This window comes from Eulemur rufifrons, chromosome 16 (genome assembly GCF_041146395.1).
Source record: "Eulemur rufifrons isolate Redbay chromosome 16, OSU_ERuf_1, whole genome shotgun sequence".
Classification (NCBI taxonomy): domain Eukaryota; kingdom Metazoa; phylum Chordata; class Mammalia; order Primates; family Lemuridae; genus Eulemur; species Eulemur rufifrons.
Window position 1 is genome coordinate 48,021,270 of NC_090998.1, and position 27,631 is coordinate 48,048,900.

At 34.9% G+C, this 27,631-nt stretch overlaps 1 protein-coding gene across 1 annotated transcript in view; it reads right to left on the bottom strand.

The window, feature by feature from the left end:
* Window positions 1–253: 253 nt before the first annotated feature.
* Window positions 254–27,631, bottom strand: part of TAFA2 (TAFA chemokine like family member 2) — a 385,773-nt gene continuing 358,395 nt past the window's right edge. The window contains exon 5 of the mRNA XM_069490954.1: window positions 254–2,408. Coding sequence (XP_069347055.1) covers window positions 2,397–2,408 — 12 coding nt within the window. The 3' untranslated portion in view covers window positions 254–2,396. The remainder of the gene's footprint in view (window positions 2,409–27,631) is intronic.

Here is a 27,631-nt window from a genome sequence, read left to right on the forward strand (position 1 = left end):
GCTAATAGTCAAGATGTGAGCAAGTTGCACCAGTGTACATATATCTATTTCAATTGTTTCCTAGCAAAGACACAAGTCAAATATTGGAACTTTGTTCACATGGCAAGATTTGCCATGGATCTTTATTAAAAAAAGATTGAAGAATTTATGTCAGCTTCCTCATGAATTCAAAGGTTTTCATGGATAATAACTGAAGTGCTTTTTAAATAAAACACAAGAAAACAGATCTCCGAATGTAACTTATGAAAGACAGTCCATTTTATATTCCAATTTTATTCACCTTTTCTGAATGGTCACAACATTAATCTACTGGGGATAATCTAGTTAGTATATTTGAAATTCCATGTATTTTTTCTATTAATATGCATGTATTACACTTGTATATAATACAGAATTTCCAGTGTTGTTTCAGAGGACATAGTTTAAAAAATGAGTAGCATTATCTGTAATTTTAAACAAACCTAGGACAAATTCATAATTTCCAAAATAATATAGTTTTCAACTTTGTTACAAAGAAGCTAATGATATTCTAATTGATGCAAAAACTCCAGCACAACTGTTATTCTTTTCTTTATGATTTCATACAGTCTTGAAGCATTGTGAAAATCCACTCTTGAGCCATCTAATTAGTTTTATGCATAATTAAAATGGAGGCAAGAAGTCATTTCATTCCAAGTACTTGTGGGCAGTAGATTTTAGTTCAATGTCAGAAGTATATTTTTCAAATTTAATTTTTTAACAGATTTTACACTTTTAATTGTTCTTCCCTGAAAAGAGTCTGTGTAATGTATTGGGCTTTGAATGTTGTTACAAACTAACAGACTTAAGCTCTTCAGGATATGTGAGCCTCCATCATGGAAAACAACATATGTCTAATCGGCCGTGTCAGTGAGTTTTAAAAATACAAAATATTTCCACACCTTCTCTAACATGACAGAACTTCTAAAAGGACAATTTCTGAAGCATCTTCTGAATAGTCTAAAATGAGTAAAACACAGAAATCTATCCCTTTACATTCCTTCAAATTATAGGTTTACACAATATTATTTGAATGGCTATGCAATTTCCATTCTTCTCTCCCTTCACATCACAAATCAAACAAAATAAATGTAGTATAAAATTATACATTCTGTAATAACTTAGAAAAAAAAAGTACATACATGTTTAAGGCCTTTAAAAATTTATGACTTTCCTGTAGAACCAAAAACCACAAATGTTAAAATGGCTACAAAAATGTGGACAAAATACTGGCCTAAGAAATTGTTTGAATGGGACAACTATAAGCAAATATTTATAAATTTGAGGCCAAAAAAATTTAACAATTTTTCCTATCAACAGACTGAACAAATACATAAGCATTCAGACAGTCATTGGGATCAAGCAAGAGACAGTCTTTTAAAATGAGATAGAAGAAAGGACAGTTTAAAAAAATACTAGAAGAAATGTAAGTGAATAACATTCAAGCTAAGAAATCAGAAACTCACATGCATCCCTGGCAATTTTTTGAAACTGAAGGCTACCCAACAACTTGACTGCTCACTGCTGACTTCTGTGAAGGGAAAAAGTAAACATAAAAAAATTAAAGAAAAAAAACCACTTAAAAAAAAAAACTGAAAGGGAGAGTGCTCTAGAGATACAAAGTATTATAGAATGAAAATGGTAATCCAGGTCTAACTACTACCTATGTAACTGACAAAGAGCTTTAGTAGGGTGTTGTTAGCCTTGGGGAAATATGTGAGCTTGTCTATACATTCTTATATGATTGATGTATTCAGATAACTATTACTTCTCAACAATAATTATTATCAATGGATATATAGTTCCATTCCTTTAACAAAAGCAACTTTAAGATGTTAAAACATGTAGGCTTTCCGAGCTCCAAGATTAGAATATAAATAAAATTGTCTCAGTCTACACCATGCCAAAGAAGTTCTCAAAAAAAAAAAAATGTCATTAAAGCCGTGTGTAGTCCCACTAGCCAATGAACATAGGACCCAGGAACACATCCATGACAGAAGGACAGTACACTGGAAGATAGCTTTCAGAAACAAGAAAAGTAGTCACATCCACAGCCAATACCCAGCAGGTGACTGTCTTTAACATCACCCTGAAAAAAACAACTCTTCCTCAGCTCTGCAGATGGCAAGTTCAAATTCTTTTAGCAATTTTACAAGTTGAACACAGTTCAAATCTGATGAAATCTTCATGACATAAAAGTTCATGTCTTTTTAAAAGTCTTGATTTCAAGAAGAGTCCAATGAAATCTCTTGGAAACAGATCCTGGTGGGCCTCTTCTGAGTGATATAAAAATCTTCCTTCGAGGTCGCCCCAGGAGTTAAGTTTCTATGCATATGTTCAATGTCATCAGCCTTGAGGATCACCTGATTTATCCTTAGTTAATGGGTTACCTACAAAGGAGGAGGAAAATATAATTAACATTTCATAACATAGACATAAACTTAAAATCAAACACAATGAGAAATGAATAGGTAATTCAAACTGCTGGTGTTTGCTGTATCAAATACATTGCTGAATGTTAAAGGATTACCATATTCAGGTGTTTCCAACTTATAAAAATATACCAATTCTTTTTTTTCCCATTGTCATTTCACAATATTTTTAGAGTTACTTTCACAATTATCCAGATTGTAACCAGGATGATCTCAACCGGCAGCAATGATACCCCTCTCAGACCCAGAATGATTCTGGAATCCCTATTCTTTGTATAGGCTTGATGGACATAACCTAAAGACCATAAACACATCATATCAGGCCTCAGTGAAGAAAGACCTTTGTTCACAGCAATAGAATCAGACCACATTCTCAAGAAAGCCCATGGCATTAGCTCCATAAAATTCATTCTTGAAATAGTTTAAAAAATGAGGGCTTATTTGATTCAATTATGTTTCAAAAAAAATCACCTATTCATAATGACAAAAAAAATATTTGGGGAGAGAAACTATGAAGAATAGGAAAATGTATTACCAAATTTCAAAGCTACCTAAAAATTCTCATAAAATTGAGTAGAGTATATTATTAATGCTATTTTAAAATTACTGAGGAACATTCATACTGACTTTTCACACCTACTAAAGTCCAAAGAACGTTTATTTACAGGAAAAAACAATAATAACAGATAGAGTACTTGATATATACATATATATCTCTATATACACAGATAAATAGATACAGAGAAAATAAACGCACAGGAAGAGAGAGAGGAAGTGGGAGAGGGAGAGGAAGAGATTTCTGCTGTGTCAATGAATTTCTGATTCTACTTTAATATCAGACAGAGTATTTAGAGTTACCTAACGGTTCTTTTGTAGCAACAGTTATAACAAAAAGTGATTTTTAAAAATTATTGTGGATAATTTGATTTTATTCCATTAAGTGACATAGTTACTTGTCCTTTGATAAAACATTTACAAAAAGCTATTTTTTGTTCGTTTTATTGTTTTCTGATCAATTATAAAAAAAGTAATATATTAAACAAAATAATAAGCTAGCTGTACACTTTGCTCTGCCATGGCTAGTCTCTAATTATACTACAAAAGGGAGATGTAAAAATCAAAGATGCATTTCATACATGGAAGCAGTCATCTTATTTCTGTCTCTCTGGTTAGCTAGTATTCCTGAGGAAGGTGTTTCTGCCTGCATACTTGAAACGTCTTACTCTCATGCACAGAGGAACCGTGAAAGGAATTGAGCTGAGGATTGAGGGTTCCAAATACATGAATGGCTTAATGACCTTTGAGATTCTGGAAGCAGGAGATGTCTTAGGGCAGCAATCTCATTATCAATTTGTCTGCCATTCACTGGTCATTGTATACAAGTTCTGTGAAGAGGTCCCAAATTGAGTGTCACTGAAGAAGAAGGTGGGAAGAAAATATGACTATTTCTAGGGACATTTTGTCACAGGTTGCTAATGGAGATAGCTGATCATTGTGAAAAACACAAACATTATTTTTATGGTAAACTTTGTCCACAAACATTTATTTGACACGATTATTGCTATCCATTGGCTGAGAAAGATTCACTTGCCCCTTCTAAAAATCCTCTTCTTTAGGATTTTTCTCTAGGAAAAATTATGAAACATAATATATGGACCATATTTCCAAAACTCGTGCTGAAAAGACAGGAGAAGGAGGAGAGAGAGAGAGAATAAAAGAAAGAGACAGACAGAAAGCAAATGGTTAGAGAGAGAGAGTATAAAAGAAAGAGACAGACAGAAAGCAAATGGTTAGAGAGAGAGAGAGAGAGAGTATAAAAGAAAGAGACAGACAGAAAGCAAATGGTTTAGCCTCAGCAGGGATTCAGTGTAGGCGACTAGAGAAATATAGACGTGAACTGGAGGAACATGGTGCCAGGGCTCCATGAAAGCAAGCAGTATGTCCCGTTGACCCACTTCAAGCCCAGGTTCTAAGTAACCTATTAGTGAGTATGGGAGATGCATTCCTATATCTTCTTTCCAACCTAAGTACTTGACCCTACCGGTTTATATAAAGCTGAAGAACGACTCTCTCAACTACTTACATATTAAAGCTTTCTTTTCACATAATTTTGTAAATAGACATTCAAATTTACAGTACGCTACCAAATGCTTATGTAACTAAAACAAATTTTTCTTCCATTGCTATAGATTAAAATATATATGCACACAGAAACATATAAACACATAAATATAAGTATACAATCCACACCCTTGAGAGTATCATAAATATACATTTTTATGATACTGTGTTTCCATCAGCTAAATAATTGCTAGAAAATAAAATTTAAATGTGACAAAAAGAAGTAATTGTCTAAATAAGCATAGATTGCAGTATAAAGGGACTTTTTCTCACACTCAAGTTTTATAGAATATTCCTGAATTATTAATCCTAAAAATATCCTTGCACATTTTATGAAAGAAAGAGTAGGGTATAAATCATTTCTAATATCAGATGAAAAGTAGACAATCTGTTTTAGATTTGATTTGTTAAGTGACTTGATTTTGATCAGAGGACACGTGGTTCAGCATGCAGAGCTCTGCATTTAGGCCCAAGTGGCCGTGTTGCCGTGACAATCAAGTATTATAACGTTTATGAAACACCTAGCTTTGCCAACATTGAAGGACTATGAAAATATAAGTTTTGGATTTGAGGTGTTCTTTTTTTAAAAAAATGCATAAAGCTTATCAAGAAAGGCACTAAAAGTAGAATGAATGGCTCATACATTTTGACATTTAGTCAAAAGTTAGAGGACTATGTTGAAGGACTTCAAACAAAGGCTAACTAATGGTTTGCCCTTTTCAACACAGTATAAAGATGAACATGTATGAACATGTATCCGCACCCTCCCTGGCAACCTCCAGATTTGTACCAAATGAAATATCAAAACCAAAGGTTTAAAAATATATAGGAAATGATTCTGAATAGGGGTACATTATCACCAACTGAAACAGCCTAATATGTAGGATCCAAATAGCATTTTAAAATAAAATTGATACCTAAAATTAAATAAACATTCAACCTGTCAATGATTTATATGCTCATTAAGTAAGTCTGAGTGACCCAAGTTTAAATTCTTGCATGCTAGTTGGGAGAAAACAAACTAAATGCTATTTTACCCTTGGTAGACTATAAACTGGAACATTCTGATATGTGAGAATTACTTAAGCAGTATTTATAGAATCCAACATTTTAAAAAGTAAAAGTAATTTTTAATACATCAAATTAAGCATTGCCATAGTTTTAGAACTTAAATACCACTCTCTTTTCACTCAAGCCATATTTTTTGGAAGAGGCCAAACAGTAAAAGTTTTACCTTCTAACGAGTATTTTCAGCAAGTTTTCAGTAACTAAAAGCAGGAGGTTGCAATAAAATCAGTTTTACAAGATGGGAAATAGCATTTGCTACCATGAATGCACACTGTCTTCTTGTTCTGAGGGCAATAGATATAAAATACTGCATGAGGGAGAGAAATGGTCCTATGATCATTATGGTTATGCCTTGAGCTTCATGTGCTATAATCACTATCTCAGTAAATTTGCCTTTCCAAAGGCAATATTTTACACAGCTGTTCTTTTTTATGTAAATCTTATTTGTGTGTGCTGCACACCAGCCAGTTTGGTAGGTGAAACTACTGGGCTGCTGAACACATGCAAAATGCAGAGATAATAATAGAAATAGCTTCTCTAGTTACAAGCACAAAGCTATCCTGCTAACATTAAGCAAAAAGCACTAATTCTTCAGGATCAGAGCATCCGCTTATCCCAGGCCAACAAATCTATTACAGTGCCCTGATTTGATTTCCCAAAACTTCATGTTAAAATCATGTATTTAAAGTCAGTTCAGCAATTTAAACTGAGAAAATAAAACCAGATGAATGGCATATATGATATTAAATTTGAAATTAGGTGAAGTTCATTATTTTATACTGTTTCCATTTTATATTTTGATCATTATGAAATTTCCTCTGCCTATTTACAAATTAAAGTAAATTAGGAAGCTGGTAGAAAATCTAAGAATCTATTCTGTCCTTTTATACAATTCTTAAACCTTAAAATTCTTAAAATCATTATATTCATGAACTCTAAAATTCCTTTTTTCTCTCTTCAAGTCCTGCTGACTAGGTTATCAGTGGGAGACAACATATTACGGTGAGAAGCACAATGACAAATAGCATGGGCTCTGTTAGGCAGACTGCCTGGGTTCAAATCCCTGCCTTATCACTTGCTAACATTATAGGCTCGAATAAATTATTTACACTCCCTGAGCCTTAGTCTCCGCATGTGTAATATACTATTATGTTTAAGTCAGATAATTCCTGCAAAGTGCCTGTCCCAGTAAATGCCTTTTAAATACTGGCAGGTGGTAGCAGTGGTAATTCCCAAACAAGACACAAAAGGTGACGCATAGGATACCTGTTGGGGAGGGGAGTATTACTTCTTGTTTCACCACAAATACTGACTTAATTAAAGTTAGTTTTCTGTTTCCTACAATAACTCATTTTGCAATTATTTCTCTTCATAATCTTGTTAATAATAAGTGACGTTATCAAGAATGAAGCACCACTGTTTCGACTAGCTCTGGGAGAGACACTGTCTTTTCAGACAGGCAGTAGAGAATCGTGGTTAAAAGGATTTGCTCTGAAGTCGGGCTACCTAGATTCAATGCTCAGTTGTGCTGATGACTCGCTGTGTGATCTTGGACAAAACAGTGATACTATTAGTGTCTGTATCGTAGGGTTGTATGAGCTGAGGAATAAATGAGTTAATTGCTCATGTGCTTAGAGCCATGCCAGGCACTTAACAAGCACTATATATTAACTATTATGATTCACATATATGTTCATTTTTAGGCATCTGCATGCATTGAATTTCCAGTTTTATCCCTGATTATTTCTCAGCTCAGGTTACTAGTCTTCTCAAATACATAATCCCATTCTTTCTAATTCTTTCTTTCTCTTTCTAATGCACCGGCTGCCATCAGACTTTGCATTCAGGACATATATTTAGGAAATCAACACTGCACTTTAAGCTTAAAAAATAAATGGGGTATGATTACACCAAAACAAACACAGATTTGGAAATTTCCTTATTCTTTATTGATGGTTCCTCTGATACTGTTTTTCTTTAATGGAGTGCTATCCCATATTCCAGATTATTTTTTGAACCTCAGCTGTTCAGTTTGCCAGTCTACATAAATTTGTGAAATCACTGCCAAATCTCCACAGCATCTGTGTGCATCTTATATAATATCAGCTCAATTTACAAAATAATATGCTCTCTTCTCCAATGTGGTTATTAAAATCTTGTTAAGTGGGACTACTGAACAACATTTATATTCTTGTGAAGATAAAATGAGTCACCTACACACAAGAATAGAAGAGACAATGCATTATAAATATTGCAATCATTTACATTTAAAGAGTTAAATTTCCACTAAAATACCCATGTTATCATAGAAACATTTTTTTTTGACTGATGAACATTCTTTATTTAAACAACATTTAAACATTTCCTTGGAAGGCAAGGAAATGTGACAATATTTCTAAAAGAAGGCAGCAGGTTGAAATGCAGGACGTCTAATTTTTATAATACGGCTGCTTAATAACATCACAAATAGGCACAATTTCAAACTAACATTACGATAAATTTAACTTATTCCATAAAGGTAACAGGAAGAATCGAATACCTTCATAATCCTAAGTGCTGCTTTGAATGAACTTTTCCTTTCTTTAAATATAATTGCTGCTTCGCTACAAATGTATTTTTTTCACATAGCTCTTATAAGTACGTGAATTAAGCTCTTGCTTTACTTTTTGTGTACTAAATGTGCAATTAAAACATCATTACTCTACAGTAGCAGGTTTTCTCATTTAAGCTAAAGAAAAGCTGCCATTAGGTTGGTTGTAACTGTACATGAATGCAGTTGTCCTATCTTAAAGCACCTTGTACAAGGAGGTATTACAAAATGAAAAACACCTCTTGGTCTGGGATATTGATGCATGAGCATGCTGACCAGATAGCTTTCAGGTAAGGTGAGGCACTAAAAGGAAATGACATATAAATCACCTTTATAAATATATCCATCGATATAAAAAATCAAGCCTGTATTTTACTTTCATGGTAATGGAGGCAATTCCTATAACCCTGAAAATCATTGTATTTCCATATCACATTTTAATTTTACCTCCGAAGAACTGCTGGTGCTGGATTGGCCTGAACATTTCTTTTAACATTTGGGATATGTTTTATATTAATACTTCAGTTGTTTTATATTAATATGCTTCATATTGATACATTTTCACTAAACAACCTTGAACCATTCTCAGGTATCTGCTTTATAAATTCTTGAAAAATTGAACAGTCTTGGGTGAGTGGAAAGATAGTCATTTCAAATAGAGAGCATTTCTATAGCTTACTGATTATACTTAGACGTAACTCAGTGTGAGTCTGTTGTGGAAGCAAAAGTGGAAAGTTTCCGTGGTCTTGGTGTAGAATCTTTCTAGGATTCCGAACAGGACCAGAACACCAGATATGACTGAGGAGAGGCTGCCTTATTCTGCTAGTTAAGAGACCAAGAGTTTCATACCAATGTTACTATCTGCTAGTTTTAGAACTTTGGCTAAGTCATTTAAAATCTCTGAATCTCCAGAGTTCTTATCTGTCAAGTAAGTTGGTCGGACCCAGTGAGCTAATAATTCCCTCCTAGCCCCTAGATGCTGTAATTTTTCTTAAGAAGCATTATTTCTGAAAGAGATAAAACTTTGCCCTGATTCATCAGTGGCATAACCACTACTACGACTTCATTTTTCTAAAAGGCCCAATCATTATATTAGAATGCAGAACTAGTGAGCTCTTACCACAAATACAACATCTGTCAATGGCTTTCAGTTTCCTGTGCTGTGCAAATGAAGATCTCGACTGGAAATGAATCTTTTGAACAGATGGACAAGCACTATTTCTTGGAACTTTGAAAGCTGTACAGTGTGCCAGCCATGAACTCTTCTATGTGACTCATGGAAGCAGATGACTGTTTGCATTGCCATTTATGCACATTCATCCACTGAGAAGCAGATCAACTGATTCTCTCTGCTTGACATTCACTGTTAGCAAAACAAAGCATTCTCTGCTTTGTCTGTGGGTAGTTAATAATCTCCTTTGGGACTTTAAAAAAATTTGTGAAGACAAAACTTTACTTCTCCTTACTCTAGTCCCCCAGGATATATATTTTCTATTTGTTTCAGGTGAAAAATTACAAAAAAATAATTAAGATAAAAGTGAAAGGCAACAGCTTATAGAATAAGCAGTATTCTCTTGGAAACATCTATCTTTAAGAGAGGAGAACAATTATTTTACATGCCTGGAGGAAATATGAGTAGATTTTTTAAGGTATTAATTTCATATGCCAGCATAGTTCACACATTTTTAGAGACAGTTGAGATTTTGAACTCAATTGTAATGTACTTTACCTGCTAAATTTGATATTAGGTTCATTTTTTTAGGCTTGCCTCCCATTTATAAAGGAGTAATTTGAATCAATAGTTTTTATCCACTTTCTGCCATAAAGCTTTAAAAGTTTAAATCTAGTCAAGAATCACCCTCCTCTCATGATTGCAAAGATGTGGAAACAACCCAAGTGCCCATCAATACATGAGTGGATTAATAAAATGTGGTATATGTACGCCACGGAGTTCTACTCAGCCACAAAAAACAATGGTGACCTAGCACTTCTTATATTATCCTGGATAGAGCTGGAGCCCATTCGACTAAGTGAAATATCACAAGAATGGAAAAACAAGCACCACATGTACTCACCATCAAATTGGTATTGACTGATCAACATTTAAGTGCACATATAGTAACAACATTCACTGGGTGTTGGGCAGATGGGGGGGAGGAGGGAATGGGTATATACACACCTAATGGGTGCGGTGCGCACTATGTGGAGGATGGACAAACTTGAAGCTCTGACTCGGGCGGGGCAAGGGCAATATACATAATCTAAACATTTATACGCCCGTAATATGCTGAAATAAAAAAAAATTAAAAAAAAAAAAGAATCACCCTCCTCAAGAACTGCAGCCTCACTACAAAAGCAAGCTGTAAAAATTGTGCTTAAAAATGAGTTTAAGATAAGTGAAATTTAGGTAGAAGAAGGGCTAAAACTTGGAAGAAATTCCTTCTGATCACCTAGAGATTACTAAGGGAGCAACATTTTCTCTTAACTTTCTGGTTGGTTTGACTTACAAATACAAATGGCTCTTGGTGACAACCTTTCCTTGAGATAACTTGTCTGAATGAAGAATATGTTGTTGTCCCTTGACAAAGGACTTGATGTAACTTGTGGAAGGACAAAGTGAGTACCAGCAGTTTTTGAGAACATGCCAGAAGCAGCACATACTCTCTCCTCTCCATCTCTATCTTCTTCTATAAAATTAAGAGATGATCATTCCATATGTGGTAGATCTTAAAAAACAAAAACCCAAAAATATAAACCCTTTCTGTAAGTTCTAGACTAAAATCCATTTTTTGAAAGACAATGTAGCATAGACAGTGATGTTCAACTTGTTTGGTGTTTTTTTTTGGTTTTGGTTTTGTTTTTTTCCTATTTCCCAGCTATAATCCTCCCTGGATTTTTCTAATAATCACAACAGTTCAGGAGTCTCAAATTTCCAAATTTAATCAAAATATGAATCTTCAAATCTAGCTATTTGTAATTTCTTAGATGCTGGTATAACATAATATTCAATTATGGGGAAATTTAAATATATAAAGAGTGGACCTTTAGGTAAGAACTGCAGTCTTCATTTGGTTTATGGAGATTAAGTGAAAGTATGATGATTTACTACTTTTCATGTTAATTTCCAGATAATAGCAGGTTGGACATTAATAGAAGTTCAGGAATATGCCCAGGGTTTTGTACTATCCATTTCCTATTCTTAGGACAGCAAAACTACAGAGCCATTTTAGGTGATAACATTAGGTCCACCAACAATAACATATTGGCTCTTTGTGGCCAATTTGTTTGATGTAAGGGTCTCACATCTGTACAAGGAATGATGTCTCTTCCCATTTTTTTATAAAAGTCATTCAATATCTTTCTTTACTAACCACTGAGGCAGTCTTTGCCCTCTGATCCCCTAAAGCTGTACCAAGTTCATCGTCTCCTCCTGAAATCAGGGGCACTGGAATGCTAATGATAACTACAAGAAAGAGTAGGTCGTAGTTAATCCTGTTAACACGGTGTACACACTTGCTGCTCTGTGAGAAATAAATCAAGCCGGGAGCTCATTTCTGGAGTTGTTTTGAATCTTTATTTCTCAACAACACTTCTGTCCCTTCCTTAGAATCCGACCAACACTAGAATTCATCACAACTAATGCTCCAACATGGAGCCAAATGCTTTTTGAATGTGGAAAAAGCAAAAATTGTCACCAGGCATAGCAGAAACCTTCTCTTCCTACTTCTCCATTTGAACTTGAAGAGTTTTACACATTTGCCTAAGGAACAAACACATGTCAGGTACTCCACTGTTCAACAGATTATTACAGAAAGCAAACCTGGGAGAGAGGGAACATTGCAAAAAGCATAAAGCAAGACAATAACTTCCTTTACCTCAAAAAAGGTCACAATGGGGATAGATTTGTATCTCTTCTAGAGGATTATAAACTCTTAGTACATTATTTTTAATCTCAAAGAAATACTCATAAATGAGACTTAAACAGTTTTTGTCAAAAATCAAAACAAGGATAGTAAGCATTTCTCATGAATATTTTGGAAAGCATTCAATTAAAATTCAAATATTTAATATTTGTGATCTTAACCATTCATAGGCTTTCCTGAACCTCTGTGCCTATGGCAATTTATAATTTGCTGCAGGATGAACTGGAATCACACACACTTAAAGACTGATAAATGGTACCAAGTCATTTTGTGTGTTTTTTTTGTTTGTGTGTTTGTTTTTGAGACAGGGTCTCCCATGATCATAGCTCACTGCAGCCTCAAACTCCTGGGCTCAAGCAATCTCTCTTCCTCAGAGTCCTGAGTAGCTGGGACTACAGGCATGAACTACCATGCCAGCTAATTTTTCAATTTATCTATTTATTTGGTAAAGATGAGGTCTTGCAATGTTGCTCAGGCTGGTCTTGAACTCCTGGACTCAAACAATCCTTCCCCTTGGCCTCCCAAAGTGCTAGGGTTATGGGCATAAGCCACCACTCCTGGCCAGGAGCAAGTTATTTAACCAATGTAAGGATCTAGTCACCCACAGGTATTCACTTGTTATGCCAAGTTTGTTGTTCTTTACTAATTATCAATTGTGTAATCCTTATTAATAGTCTGAATGTATATTTTAAAACATCCATGATATTTCACAGTTTTATAATTCTATATCTATATCATTTTATAGATATAGACAGGCTTTCAGAAGTTTTCTTTATACTCTTTCCCAAAGTACTCCAGAGAAATCAAAACATACTATTTGAATTTAAAATATTTGAATAATGATTTAATAGTTGAGTGAAAAATATGAATAACAATAACACATACTAATAAATCACATGGTAGAGTAGCTAGTAATTTAGAATCAGACAATAGAGAATTTTTGGTAGTATAAATCAAAAGTAGAGCAAAACATTTTCTATATAAATTTGAGAGGTCAGAATAGTTAAAATTAATAGCAAGGAATAAAACTAAACATGTAATAATAGAAAAAGATATTTTCCAATTTTGGAAATATTTTGTGTTTTTGATGAGTAAGAACAGACCGTCACTGCTAATCTCGACCTCTCCCTACCAAACTAGAAAATGTAAGATTAAAATGATCATCTGAGGAAGAGTAGCACTTTTGTGTTCTGGTCATATTGCCTAGTTGGATTTATCCAGATATATTAGAGCCAACACAGTCATGAAGTGGGTCATGGTCATGACCTGCAGTGGACACATATGGCTGAAGATAAAAGGATGAAGCTTGCGAAAATTTAGAAGAGCTTTATATCCTTTACAAAAATAAAAGGGGCAGATGGAGAAATATACCACTTACATACTTCTAATCCTCCATTTTCTTAACATTGTTCAAAAACACAGAAAGTCATTCAGGGTATGTTCTTTAATTTTATATATCCCCATTGAATATTTTTAAGAATAGCATAAATTTTTTCTATATGTTTTATCTCTTATCAGTTTCTAGTCATCTTTCTAATCTGTTTCCTACTCTCTGTCCCGTTGCCACTATCTTTATCAAGGTCTTTGTTCCATCGGGTTTGTACAATTGCAATAACTTCCTGACTGGTCTCCCTGACTTGTCTTGCTCCTTGCAGTTACTCCTCCTCTTTGCCACCGTCATGCTGAAAAGCGAAATCTATAACAGTGTTCCATTTACAGAAAGTAATCTAAACTCTTGTTTATGATCTATAAGGTCTGTCATGATTAGACTCCTACCCACCCTGCTTCATCTCCCCTTCTTCCCAACGCCTCCTCAGAACACATATGCTTAACTCTCATCAAGCCTCGCTATTTAATAGTCCCAGGACTTCACATGCCCATTCTTGTCTCCCTATCTTTGTGTTCATTTTAGCTTCACCCGAAATACACTTGTTTCAAACCCCAGAAGAAATGTTACCACTTCGTGATTCATCCATTCAGAACTTTGTCATTCTTCTATAAGACATATTTCATCATATATGACTATTTATTAACCTGTTTGTTTCTCTCTCTAAACTATGAGCTACTGGAGAAAAAGAATATTAGCATATATTTTGTTTCCTCCATGCTAAGCAGCATTTCAGGCACATAAATGATGGCTAACATTTATTAAATGAAAGGTTGAAACAATGGATGAATGGATAGGTGGACGGGTAAAAAAAGGAAAAAGTGAGTGAATGAATAAATGAATGTATATAAAATGAAGAGTGATAAGCAATTTCAGAGGAAAGAAAACGAGAGCTATTATTTGGATTCTCTGTAAATATCAAGGGGAATGATTAGGTGACCCGAAGTTCACTTCCACCATTTTTAATTTTTCTAGGATTATTCCCATGATTCTGTAGTTTCAAGATTTGAAATTATAGATATGCATGGGTCCTGACATTCAGCTTCACATTTTCACCTCAGATATTTAAATTTATTCTCATTTGGAAAAGGTCTGATTTTTAAAACAAAATTAATTCATGAAAATAATAAGGCAAGAAGATAATAGCAATCTGTGATGCTCTAATTGGTATTAGACTAATCATTTGGGATGTGGAAAATGTCCAAATGAATACATAAAGGTTGGTGCTGGCATATTCATTACAGTTAATATTTCAGTTAGAAATTATCCTATTTTTTAAAAAATACACTTCTCTCTTGAGTAATTTCCATACCGCTGCTTAACAGGGTCAGGAAATTCTCATGAAATATTTGATGGTGCCAATTGTCCTACACCTAGGAATTACATGCTCACTTGACATCAGACAGGGTGGTACAAATGAAATAGCACCAGATTTCCTATAATGAAACACAGTAAACACATACCACAATGACTGATGCACTACGACCCCCAAATAATATTGTGCATGCAATCACACACACACAAACACACAAAGTCATGCACTCTCTATGTACGGTTCAGGATGCCTGATCTCTCCTCTGCCTTTTTCCCCATCAAATCTAGAGATTGGTATTTTAAAAGGCAAACATAAGTTAATTTTTGCTGAGAAGTACAGCAAATTCTCTGGTCTAGATTAGGATGTCAAAAATAGCTGATCATTCTGTACCTCAAGGAATTGGAAATCCTGCTGACCCTTCCCTTGCCTCCATCTCTCAAACCATAATTGTTGGCCTCAGAGGACAACTTAGTGAACATTCATCTTGCTTGTAAAACCCTCAGAATTTTTCTATGAGAGAGTCCCCATTTATGATTTACTATTATTACTGTTGTTGGTCCTTATTAGCAATTACCATTATCTTCAGTTTGTACTTGAGGACACTGAAGCTCAGAAAAATTAAGAGAAACTTTCCAAAGATGCTTGCAACCAGGGAGTGATAGTCTGGGAAATAGATCCCCATTTTGGGGCTTTGAACCCGGTGAAACACATTACACGTTACAGCCTGCCCCTGTCCTAGGTGTAAAGAAACTACAAAAATCACTGCCCTGTGGAACTATCTAGAGAGGCAGACAGATAACAGACATGGTAAGTAAAATTTTAATGTATTTTAGGCCATGTCAAGAGAAAAAAAATAAAGTTGAGAGGAAGAAAGAGATTTTGGGGACAGAGATGTACACTTTGAGTTGGCATAGACAAGGAATACTTGGTGAGAATGTGAGGTTTAAGTAAAAGGCTACGGAGATAAGAAAGCCAATAAAGCTGATAGCTGGGGGAAGAGCATTTAAAACAGAGGGAACAGCATGTGCAAATGACCTGAGACAAGAAGAGCAAGGAGGGCAGTGTGGCAGCAATGGAGTAAGCCAGGAGGAAAGTAGTAGGAGACAGTGTCACAGAGATTTGTTCATTTGTTTGTCTATGTCCTTGTTTACTCAATAAATGTTATTATGCCACTATGTTGCTTACTAAGGATCAAGTCATAGACAAAAGCAGATGTGGCCCTTGCTCTCATAGGGTCACAAAAAAAAGGAACTATAATGAAGTAACACACATGGTTTCAGAATTTCCTCCCTTTAGAAGCCTCATTCCTGGAAGTTGGAACCAGATAGAGCTTGGATGGACATGAGAGACCACATAGACCTCTTTTTACGAGCCCTGGAAGCCACTGATCTTTCTGTATAGCAAGTGATGGCTTTCAATGCTTTAGGGAAGGAAAGGGTGATGAGTGAGTGAGTGAGTGAGTGAGTGACGTGTGTGTGTGTGTGTGTGTGTGTGTGTGTTTAGCAATAATTTTTCCTGGTAAATGTTTTTAGCTGATTGATGGGGAGAAAAAAAAACCTCCTGAATGCATGATTTATTTCACTTCCACTCTAGCGATTATTGAGACTTTCCCTAGTATAAAAAACCAATCTAGAACAAGAAGGCCCTGTTTACAAGGAAGACTTTGAAGGGATGCCCCCTACACACACATACTCAATCTATTCAGCTGTTCTTGGATTAATGAAATTCAAAAGAAATGTTAATTCAGCCATAAGAAAAAAAATACCATATCTTGGCTTTTAGGAGGTTCTGAAAGGAAGAGATGGAGAAGAATTTAAACTAATATTTGAAGCAGAGGAAAAGGGATATCTTAGACCTATGCCATACATCGAAAACTGGTTTGAATATGTGCAGCAAAGAAAAAGTCAAAAATTATTTGGTTCATTTAGATTCCTCCTATTCAAATATTTATTCACATAATTTAGAGGCTAGACTGCCTCGGTTTAATCCTAGCTCTACTGCTTACTTGCTATGTAATTTTGGCAATTTCTTCATGCCTCAGTCTCTTCATCTATAAAATAAGGATAATAATTAAGCCTGTCTCATGGAGGTGATTGTGAGAATTAAATGAGCTAGCATATGTAAAGTGCTCAGAATAGTGCTTGGCCATTGTGAGAACTTAATAAACATTAGTTTTCCTAATTCTTGTGAAAATGAAAATAGTATACAAGCCCTCATGTAAGCAGAAAGTCATTTATGTGGTTTCCTTCTGAGGAATTAAACCTTACGTCATTAGTAAAAATATGATTCCTTCTTTAGCAATCATATTTACTGAAAATTCTTTTTGGATATTAATATTATGATATCAGCTTTCTTTATCTTAGTGTTGGCATAGTGTATCTTTCCCATTATTCTTCTATTTTAAATTTTTCTTTATTTTTATAGTTTAGATGCATCTCTATTAAACAGCATATACTTGAGTTTTGATCTTTTGATCCAGATTGACAATCTTTGTATTTCTCTTTTTTAAAACTTTTATTTATTTATAATTGGCACATAACAATTATACATATTTATGGGGTACAGTGTGATGTTTCAATGCATGTGTACACTGTATAATGATCAACTAGAAGTAATCAGCCTATCACTGCAAACATTTATTGTATTTGCTTTTTAATTGGATCATTTAGCCTATTTGCATTTGATATAAACACTGATCTATTTGGGTTACAAGTTACCATTTTCTGAGTGTTTTCTATTTATTCTATTAGTTCTAGATTCTTTTCCTCTCCTTTTTTGTTTACTAGTGTACAGAGCCTTTTCATCAGTCCATTGTTTCTTCAGTTGGCTTGGAAGTTACACACTCTCTTACAATTGTTTTAGTCGTGTTCTTAGCACAGCAGTTCTGCATTTTAATAATGCACTATTGTGTATTGTTTTTACTTGTTTTTGCTTATGCTGTCTCATCTACATGTATGACTGGTTATTTTTTATTGCATGCTGGATATCATATTTGCAAAATTGTTTATGGATATATTGTGAGACTGGGGCTGTAATCTTCCCAGAGAGGAATTACATCTGCTTTTGCCAATGCACCCTAAAATTCCATGTTCACCTCAATCTAATGTCAGGCATTAAAATAATTCAGATTGAGCCCTGTGAGGGCTATTTACTTCTGATTCCCTCTTACTCTTAGGGTTTAGCACTTTGAGTTTCCAATCAGAAATAAGAGAGGTTTACCAGAGCCCTCCTTCTTGCTGATCCCTGAACTATTGTGACAGTCTCCTGGGCTTTGCAAGGCCCTCAGTGCACTTCTAGTCCCTAAGCCACTTCCTCTAAAATTGACAGTTGCCTCCATGGAGCAAGTGACTCTCAAGATTGCTTAAAACAGAAGTTAACTAAGTTATGCATAGTTGGGGTGACTATATTTTCCAGTTTGCTTGGGATAGTTCTAATTCACATTTGTCCTGACTTTCCGTTAGGTTTATCCTAGAAATATGTTTTAGTATAGACAATAGATTGTATCATCACCCACATGGGGTAATTATCTATCGCATGGAAATTTAAATTTTATTAAATAACTCCTGAATTTTGAAGTCTTCAAGCTATGAATGGATGACTACCTAATGCAAGAATTTCAGCCATTGTGATAGGCAAAAAATGAGCATTCCTGGAAGCATAAAACATTTCTGAAATCCACTAAATCACATCAGGTTGCTAATAAATGTTTAAGTTTGGCAAGGGTTCTAGACATAACACTGCATTCATTTCTCCAACTTTACTATTATAAAGATGAGACATGGAGATTGTAATGTGAAAGATCGATTGTAATATTATCTGTTAGTTTTGCAGTCCAAGGCTGTGAACTCATAATAACGGCACACTCTATTACCTTTGAGATAGAAGATTTGTTATAACAAGGAGGTCAAATAGTCTTCTTATAAAAAAAATCTATTTAAAACACTGTAATATTGGAATTTTGTATAATATTCTCAAGTTTGACTATATTTTTTTCTATTATATTATAGAGAAAATTTCTATCATGATTAAAATTTTCTAATTTTGCCTAACATTGAAAGAGGATAATTGTATATGGATTTTAATTCCTCCTATTTTTTTCTTTTCTTTACCATGAGTAATTAAAAGCAGGCTAAGATGTAACGTAGCATACACATACTGAATGTTCATCTACTGGTGATGGTGATGATGAAGACAGTGATGAATATAGATTTTCAAAGAATTAGGCAGGCAATAAGAATAAAGTAATGGTTAAGAGTATGGGGTTAAGAAAATCGTCTAGTCATGGGATTATCCTGACTTGGCTGTCAATTAATTGTGTGGCCCTGCTATGTTACTACAAAAACCCTCAGTTTCCTTACCTATAAATGAAAACAATCCCTATGTTATCACACTGCTGTGAAGGTTAAATACAATTCTGCCTGTGGTAAGAATATAATAAACAGCAATTGTAAACACTTTTAAACCATACTTTGAAATACTTTATTAAAAAATTAATTTTTCTACTTAAAATTATTCTCATTATTCTATTGCTATTACAAAGTATGAAATTTAATTATATAATAAGGTAGTAAGCATGGATATATTTCTGACGCTTCAGTACAATGACTGTCCTTTACAAAGCTATGAATTTCCTGTATGAAACATAGGACAAAGTCTGCTTTATTTTCAAAGGCTATACTAGAGTCAGGATAAATTATAAAGAAGGTATATTATGTATATAATGTCTCCTAAGAGCAAAAACTTAGATAAAATAACATGTTTTTGTTAAAATGTACAGAGGTTTATAAAATCACTTAGATTTTAATTGTTATTCCATAAATAGGAATTATTGGCCTCTGCTAAATGCTGAATATCTATAAACACTTTCTGCGTCAGTTTCTGCTTGGTGTTTTGTGATTTAGTAAGAACATTAATGTTGTATTAGTAATAGCAAAATGGGTAAGGGTGACTCAGCATTCCATAAAAATTCCTTTACTGCTGTTAACAACCACTCCAGGCTAACCTTATCTTAAATGGCCATAGGAAAACAGCTACAAAAACTTAAAATTAAACAACAACAAAAAAATCCCCACAAAAAACCTAGCACATAGACCCATAATAATACTTCTCCCTCTCTGGTTAACAAAACATTTTAACCATAAAGAGTTTTTTTAGTGAGGTTGTCCTTGAATTGTACTAGTGGACGCAGAAATATTAGTTGAGTAAATGTCAATAATTGCGATGGTCAAAAAAAAAAAAAATGCCTCCTTCACTTTGTAGCCCCGATAAGCCCTCAAGAGATGTTGCTGAAAAGCCCATGTCTGGTGGCTATACAGAAGAAACTAATGTTTCTGCTCTTGCAGCATAAACTGGGAAAGAACACCTTTACAACTGATTAGTATAACAGGTTCCACTTAGCCCATCTGTTGTAAGTAATTAGAATGACCCAAATCCTGTACCCATTACAAACACTGAAATTTACTTAGTGTACCTCTATGGTTTCTGTCTAGGATGAAATTTTGTGGCCATTCCAAAAGAGAATAGGAGCAGACAGAACAACCGCCAGAATTCGGGCTTTCTGGTTAAAGCCCCAATTTAAATATGAACAAAGGTAGTAAAGGAAATCTTAAGATATCTCCATATTAGTGTTTATTTAACAATACTGGCTATTGTGAAATAATACTGTTCATATTTGAGTTATGAGAAAACTGGCCCAATTTATTAGCCTATTAACAACTTTCTTAATTTATGTGCTTTATTTAATACATATAGCCCTTACACTTGTCCAGGAACTGTTTTAAGTGCTTTACAAACATTAACTAATTTAATCCATATTAGAAACCTACTTATATTATTGTCCCAATCTCCAAGATGTGAAAATTTAGGAGCACAGATGTAAAATAATTTTCCCAAGGCCACCAGCTAATAAATTGTAGAGTCAGAATGTGAACCCAAGTAATCTGACTCAAGAGACTGGGTTCTTAATCATTACACCATCCTTGAAGGCTTTTTCAGAAGATCATATCAGTCATTTCTCACTGAGGTAAATGAACAGTAGATAGATATATATATGATAGATAGATAGATATTAGCTCCTGGCAATATATCTGTTGTGAATGACTGAGGCAGAGCCAATAGAATTTTGGTGCCATTCTTGGAGTCTTAATCCTACTAAATCAACACAGAGTATTACTCCCCTCCAAGGAATAAGATTTCCTTGCTTACACATTAAGCTAAATATTAATAGCTATGCATGGAACTCCAGAATGCTTTTATGACTATGATTCTTAGGCTCTGTTGTATGTGGTATGAGAAAAAATGAGATTATCTTCTTTGGCATAATCGCTTTCTTTCTATAAAATACATTCTTTTAGGCTTCAATAATTTAGGATGGAAATTTTTTAAATGACTTGTTTGCCTCATATATCTTCTCAAAGACTGCCCTTCCCAAACTAATCTGGTATCTCACAGATACAATAAGAGGTAGGTAACCTGCAGAGATAGGTCATAAAAAATATGTCAGAACTTCCACTGTACACACCTCTCAGAATGGCCACAATCCAGGACTAATACCAATATGGGCAAAGTAGGGGAGCCATAGGAACTCTCTTTCATCACTGGTAGGAATTCAAAACAGCACAGCCACTCCGGAAAGCAGTTTGGCAGTTTCTTACAAAACTAAACATATTCTTGCCATATGAGCTAGCAATCGTGCTCCTTGATATTTACCCAAAGGAGCTGAAAACTCATGTCCTCACAAAAATCTGTGTCTGTATGTTTATAGCAGCTTTATGCATAATTGTCAAAATGTGGAAGCAACCAAGACGTCATTTCAGTAGGCGAATGGATAGCTGTGGTACAACCGGACAATGGAATATTATTGAAGGTAAAAAGAAATAAACTATCAAACCATGAAAAGACATGAAGGAAACTTAAATGTATATTATTAAAGGAAAGAATCACAGTCTGTAAAGGCTTCCTACTGCAACACGCATAGTTGGAAAGCTATGTGATGTTCTGGAAAAGGCAAAACTATGGAAACATAAAATGATCAGTGATTGTCAGGGATTAGCAGAGAGGAAGAGATAAATATGTGGGACGCAGAGTAATTTTAAGGCAGTGAAAATGATCTGTATGATACTATAATAGTGGACACATGTCATTATATAATAAATTGGTCTAAACTCACAGAATGTACAAAATCAAGAGTGAATTGTAATGTAAACAAACTATTTGCTTTGAGTGATAATGATGTGTCAGTGTAGGTTCGTCAATTGTAACAAATGTACTATTCTGGTGGGGGATGTTAATAATGGAGGAGACTATGCATATGTGGGGGTAAAAGTTATATGGAAAATTACTGTATTACTCTCAATTTTCCTGTGAACCTAAAACTGCTTGCTATAGTTTGACTATGTCCCTTCTAAAATTAGTGTTGCCAAATGTGATAGTGCTAAGAAGTGGGGCCTCTAAGGGACGACTAGGTCATGAAGGCTCCTCCCTCATGGATGGAATTTAGACCCTTATACAAGAGGCTTCACACAGCATTTGGCTCCTTGGCCCTTCCACCTTCTGCCATGTGAGGACACAGTGTCCTCCCCTCCTAAGCAGCCACTGGAAGCAGAGAGCCACCCTCACCAGAGAATGAATCCACCAGCACCATGATCTTGGACTTCCAGCCTCCAGAACTATGAGAAATAAATTTCTGTTCTTTATACATTACTCAGTCTGTGAAATTTTGTTTGTCATACCAGCACAAATGGACTAAGAGATTGCTTTTTAAAAAGTCTTTTAAAAATCTTCCAATGTACACCAGACAAGAAAATATGTAATCTAAAGGGGCATCTTCATGAGTGTCTCAGGTTCAGCATAAAGACTGACTGTAAGTATATTTTATATATATACACACACATATATATATACATATGGAGAGAGAAAGAGAAAGAGAGAGAGAGAGAGATTTATTTTAAGGAAATAAATCATGCAATAGTGGAGGCTTGCTGAGTCCAAAATCTGATGGGTGGAGGCCAGCAGGCTGAAGACTCAGGAAAGAGTTGCAATCCTCATCCAAAAGAAGTCTGCTAGAGAATTCCCTCCTGCTCAGGGGAGCTCATTCCTTTGTACTCTAGGCCTTCAATTGAATGGATGAGGCCTACTCACATTATAGAAAGCAATTTGCTTCACTCAAAGTCCACTAATTTAAACATAAATCTCATCCAAAAACAGCCTGACAGAGACATCCAGAATAATGTGTGATCAAATATCTGGACACTGTGGCCCAGCCAGGTTGATACATATAATTAACCATCATACTTGACTTTTTGACTTTCTGAATATATAACCCCTATACTTACTCCCTTGTGAATAAACAAGATCATCTAATGACTGAGCAACAACTATAATACCTCTTGAACTTCTTTCTATTGGAGTTTGAAAAAGAGCCTCTCCATCAATCTGATCATTCATCTTATAAAATCTATAGAGGTAGTTGTCATCTGCAGTTTGAACAGGGATTAGTCTATACTCATGGTTGGTTTATAGAGCTCTCATACTGTACTACATAAAAAGAAAAAACAAGGGAACTTTCCTGGAGAATCAAATATACCTATTCTGAAGCAAAAGATATGTAAAATCATAGAAGGGTGAAGAAAAAAGAAGAAAATGTCCATAAATCATCAGCAAGACTCAACCAGCGTGACACACACCTAACTTTGCATAAACACAGAGTGCAACATTATTATCCCAGGCTCCTCTTAGCAAATTTCACCCAGCACTACTCTGGAAGAACCAAGCATACTATGTATGTATTCATTATGAGATGGAGTTGTACACATTTATGGGGATTAGGCTGAGAGAACCACTGTGCAGAAGAAATGAGAGGATGATATTAGGTTTATAAGGCCTCATGGGACCTTAACAAGTTAGGTAGACTTAGCATCGCACTTGCAACCTCAGATGGCCATGCTGGGTAAAATGGAGAATTAAAAATTGCCTGATACACTCTGACAATGTCTCCATCTCTCTAATTTCAGTAACCTTAGAAAGGCCAAACACTGTTACTAGTGAAAATAATTTTATCATGATATGTAGATTTTGTTTTAGTCCATCTATATGAACACTTTGTCTCATGTTTGAATATTTATCTTTAGTACCACATAGTGATGTGATTTAGTTTCACTGAATAGGGTCTCCTTAGAACATTATGTAGGTAAAATGTGCATTTGTCAAAAGTTACCATTAACACCTTTTATCATAAAATTTATTCATAAGGGAATTCCCTTATGACCCATCTAAGAAATCCTCAAAGCTATAATCTGGAAGCAGATGGTTCACATCTATATTATATATGCAGGGGTGTGCTCAACAAGTTGATTTCATTTGTGAAATTTAATCTCAAACAATGGTTGACTGGCCAGACATTTGCCTTCAGTAATCTCACAAATCAATCATATGTTGTAATTGAATCTAGAGGTTGAGATTTCTAATCATGATACTTGTTTAGATTCTCCTGACTGTCAGCCAAAGTGTCTGTTGAAAATATTCAATTTTATTTCTTTCAAGATGGAATAAAAGCATCTCAGTATATGAATCTTAGAAACAAGCTGACCAAATCAACTCTCCCCACAATTACTCAAACAGCCTTTTCAAGTATAGGGTATCTTAAAGTTGCAAAGCAGCGTTGCATTCAATTATTAGCAAGCATCTTTGGAAAATTAATTTATACTGCCTGGTATCTCTCTCTCTCTCACACACACACACATACACACACACACACACACACACACATTCTCTCTCTCTCTGCCTCCCCCAGTTTTCTTTTAACAGGACCAAGAAGAGAACAGGAGATGCAATGTAAGAGTAAAATGTGTCTGTCACCAGACGAGAATAAGCAATAAAAGATAACAGTAAAACAGCCAATGGTAAGCATAACCTCAACAAACCAGCCTTTTATCAACATGAGGCTAATCCCACCATAAATCATGGGAAGCCAACATTGATTCTTAATAGGAGCAAAATGCCATAATACTGAACCACAGGTGCAAAAAATATATTCAACAGTGAAATAATTCATTTTAATAAGTTGAATATTTAACATTATAATAAATAAAACTTTCTGGCTTAGTATAAACCATAAATATTTTTGCTTCTTTGTTTTAATTTGGCAATTTGAGTTTTATATTTTTGATCACATTTCAACTGAATGGCTGATTTTGCTGTAATTAATATATATTAAGATTTTTAAAGTGTTTTATAGGCTTAAAACACTAACAAATATGTGCAATGTTAAAAGTTTCCAATATCTTACTTGCTGGTGAGAATCTTAAATTATTTTCAATTTAATTAGAGTTATTACTGTGGCTCCAATTTTTTACACACAAAATCTTTCTTCCCTCTCTCTCCCCACTTCTCTCTCATATATATATTTAACTGGTTTAAAATTCCAGTTCAGAAAGGATCTATTCTGTGTTGGATTTGCCTCTATGAATAGGTCATCAATAGGAAGATAGTCTAGTTGAGAAAAAATTTTATTGGATTTTTTGTTCTCTTATGGCAGTACAATACCAGTTGTAAAGGTGGAAAATAATTCAGTTTAGTCTTGACATTATGGAGCATACTGTTTTGATTGTGTTTAGTCACTGTATACTAAGGAGACAAATTATAAATAAATTGCCCTTGAATGGCATCACAATCTGTTATCCTTGAGTTTTAGAAGAGTTATGGGCCATGCAATATTAAACTGCCAGTGTGCTCCCGTGGCACTTGTACAAACCTCTGTCCTGCCACTTCTGTGCATGGCAATGATTTACTGACTTTCTATCCAAATTGACTGTGAACTCTTGGACAGAAAAGAGTCATGATTTTCTTTTAAATTTGAATCCCCAAAGTCCAGCACAATGTCTGGCACAAAGGCACCAAGCAGACATTCAATTTATCTTCTCACAGTGAATGAATGAATGAACAAATAGACAAGCTTCCCTTAAATGGAGTTTGTTAGTTCTTCTAAAGAGCCTCACATGTATTCTTATTATTTAAAGTATTTCTAGCAATGCATTCTGTTTTCAATGAATGTATATTCTGCATATGTATCGTACATCACCAATAACCCCAACTCACTAGAAGGCAAGTTTTAAGATTATGATAAAGCAAATCATCTAATGGACAGTGAGCTTCCAGTATTTCTTGCAAATCCCACATTCAGAAAGAGACTTAAAGGAATATAATCTGCCCGTAGGTTCCACATCCTTGTATAAATGGACAGCCCTCGCTTCCTAGAAAGCTCTCCTTCTGCATTCCCCCAGACTCTGGTCCTTCCTGGTTTTCCTCCTAGATCTCTGTCCTCATTTCATGCTCCTTAGCAGGCACCCTCTTCTACATTAGCTGCTAAACTGTCTCTGATGCTCTTCTTTTTCCATACATTCCTTTTGAGAGAGCTTTCCTAATTAATTATTTTAATACCATCTAGGGAATAATGATTTCCAGATTTCTATCTTGATTTCTAGGCCTCTATATCAACTTATCCACTAGATATCTCCACCTCTTAATCTCCCTATCAATTACTATCGCCAAAGAAGTAAAGCCAGAAATATCTGAGAAATATATATTTTTTGAGTCTGGAATTTTTTTCTTTCATTCACTTTTCATATCCAATTAATTACCAAGTCCCATCAGTTCTATTTCCTGGCCCTCCACACCTACACTATCATCACTTCCCAATCTTATTTCAGGCCCATTTCTCATACCCTTCTCAATTCTATTGACCCATTGCAGCCAGATGGACTTCCCAAAGTGTAAACCAGACCCTTTTCTCTACTTACCTAAGGTTCCTCAATGACCCGCCATCACTTAGAGAATAAAATCCACATCATTCAGCATGGCATTGAAAAGCCCATCATGATATAAACTCAGCCTGTCACAATTCCCCTCCAAGGGATTCCCCAGAACCTACTTCCCCTCACATACATGCAATTACCCCATGAACTGGTTTCAATTCTGTGAGCAAGACATGATCTTTTACACCTCTATGCCTTTGCATAAGCTGTTTGCTGTTTGTCTTGGTAAACCTAGTCAACTTTATGGATTTCTGCTCAACCTTTAAATCACATATTGATGCCATCCAGAAATGAGAAATTTATTTCTCAAGACAGCCCATTCAATGTCATCTAGAGTTGACACTGAGAAAGTTATATTTTTTGTAGTCACACAGAACATGTCTAATTTTTTTTCTTTCATATGCTGTATCTTTGAATAATTTAAAACATGTTACTCCCAGTGCTTCTATTCTCTAAAGTAAATATCCATAAAATCCATTACATGAACCTCTTCTTTTCTAGCCCAGTAAAAGCTGGTGTCCAGGACTTTATTGGGTACCCTCAGATGAAGTCTGATCATTATAAAGCTCAACTGTGCCCTTTGTATTGGGCACACCTCACAAACAACTCTCTATTCAGAGGGGGAATGACCAGTCATGAATTGCCCAACAGGGAGCTAGGATTTACTCTCATCCTAGAGAGAACTGGGAATTAGGCCACAGCTGTGTTTTCCTGTACAGTCTCAGCTCAAATCACAGAGCATTTGGAATTCTGAGCTTGTGGGAAAATTACCTTTTATTTCTCAACTGCATCTTCACTCCACTCTCCAGGCTAAGAAGATAAAATTGGATCTGAAATCATTGATTAAGAGATTTAAATTACACAGAAAACATGTGAGGGGTAGAGGGGGACAGAGTCATGGGAGAATGTGTACAGGAGAGATTTCCTATATTTTTTAATAGGAGGTTTGTTACTCACTATAGGAAAA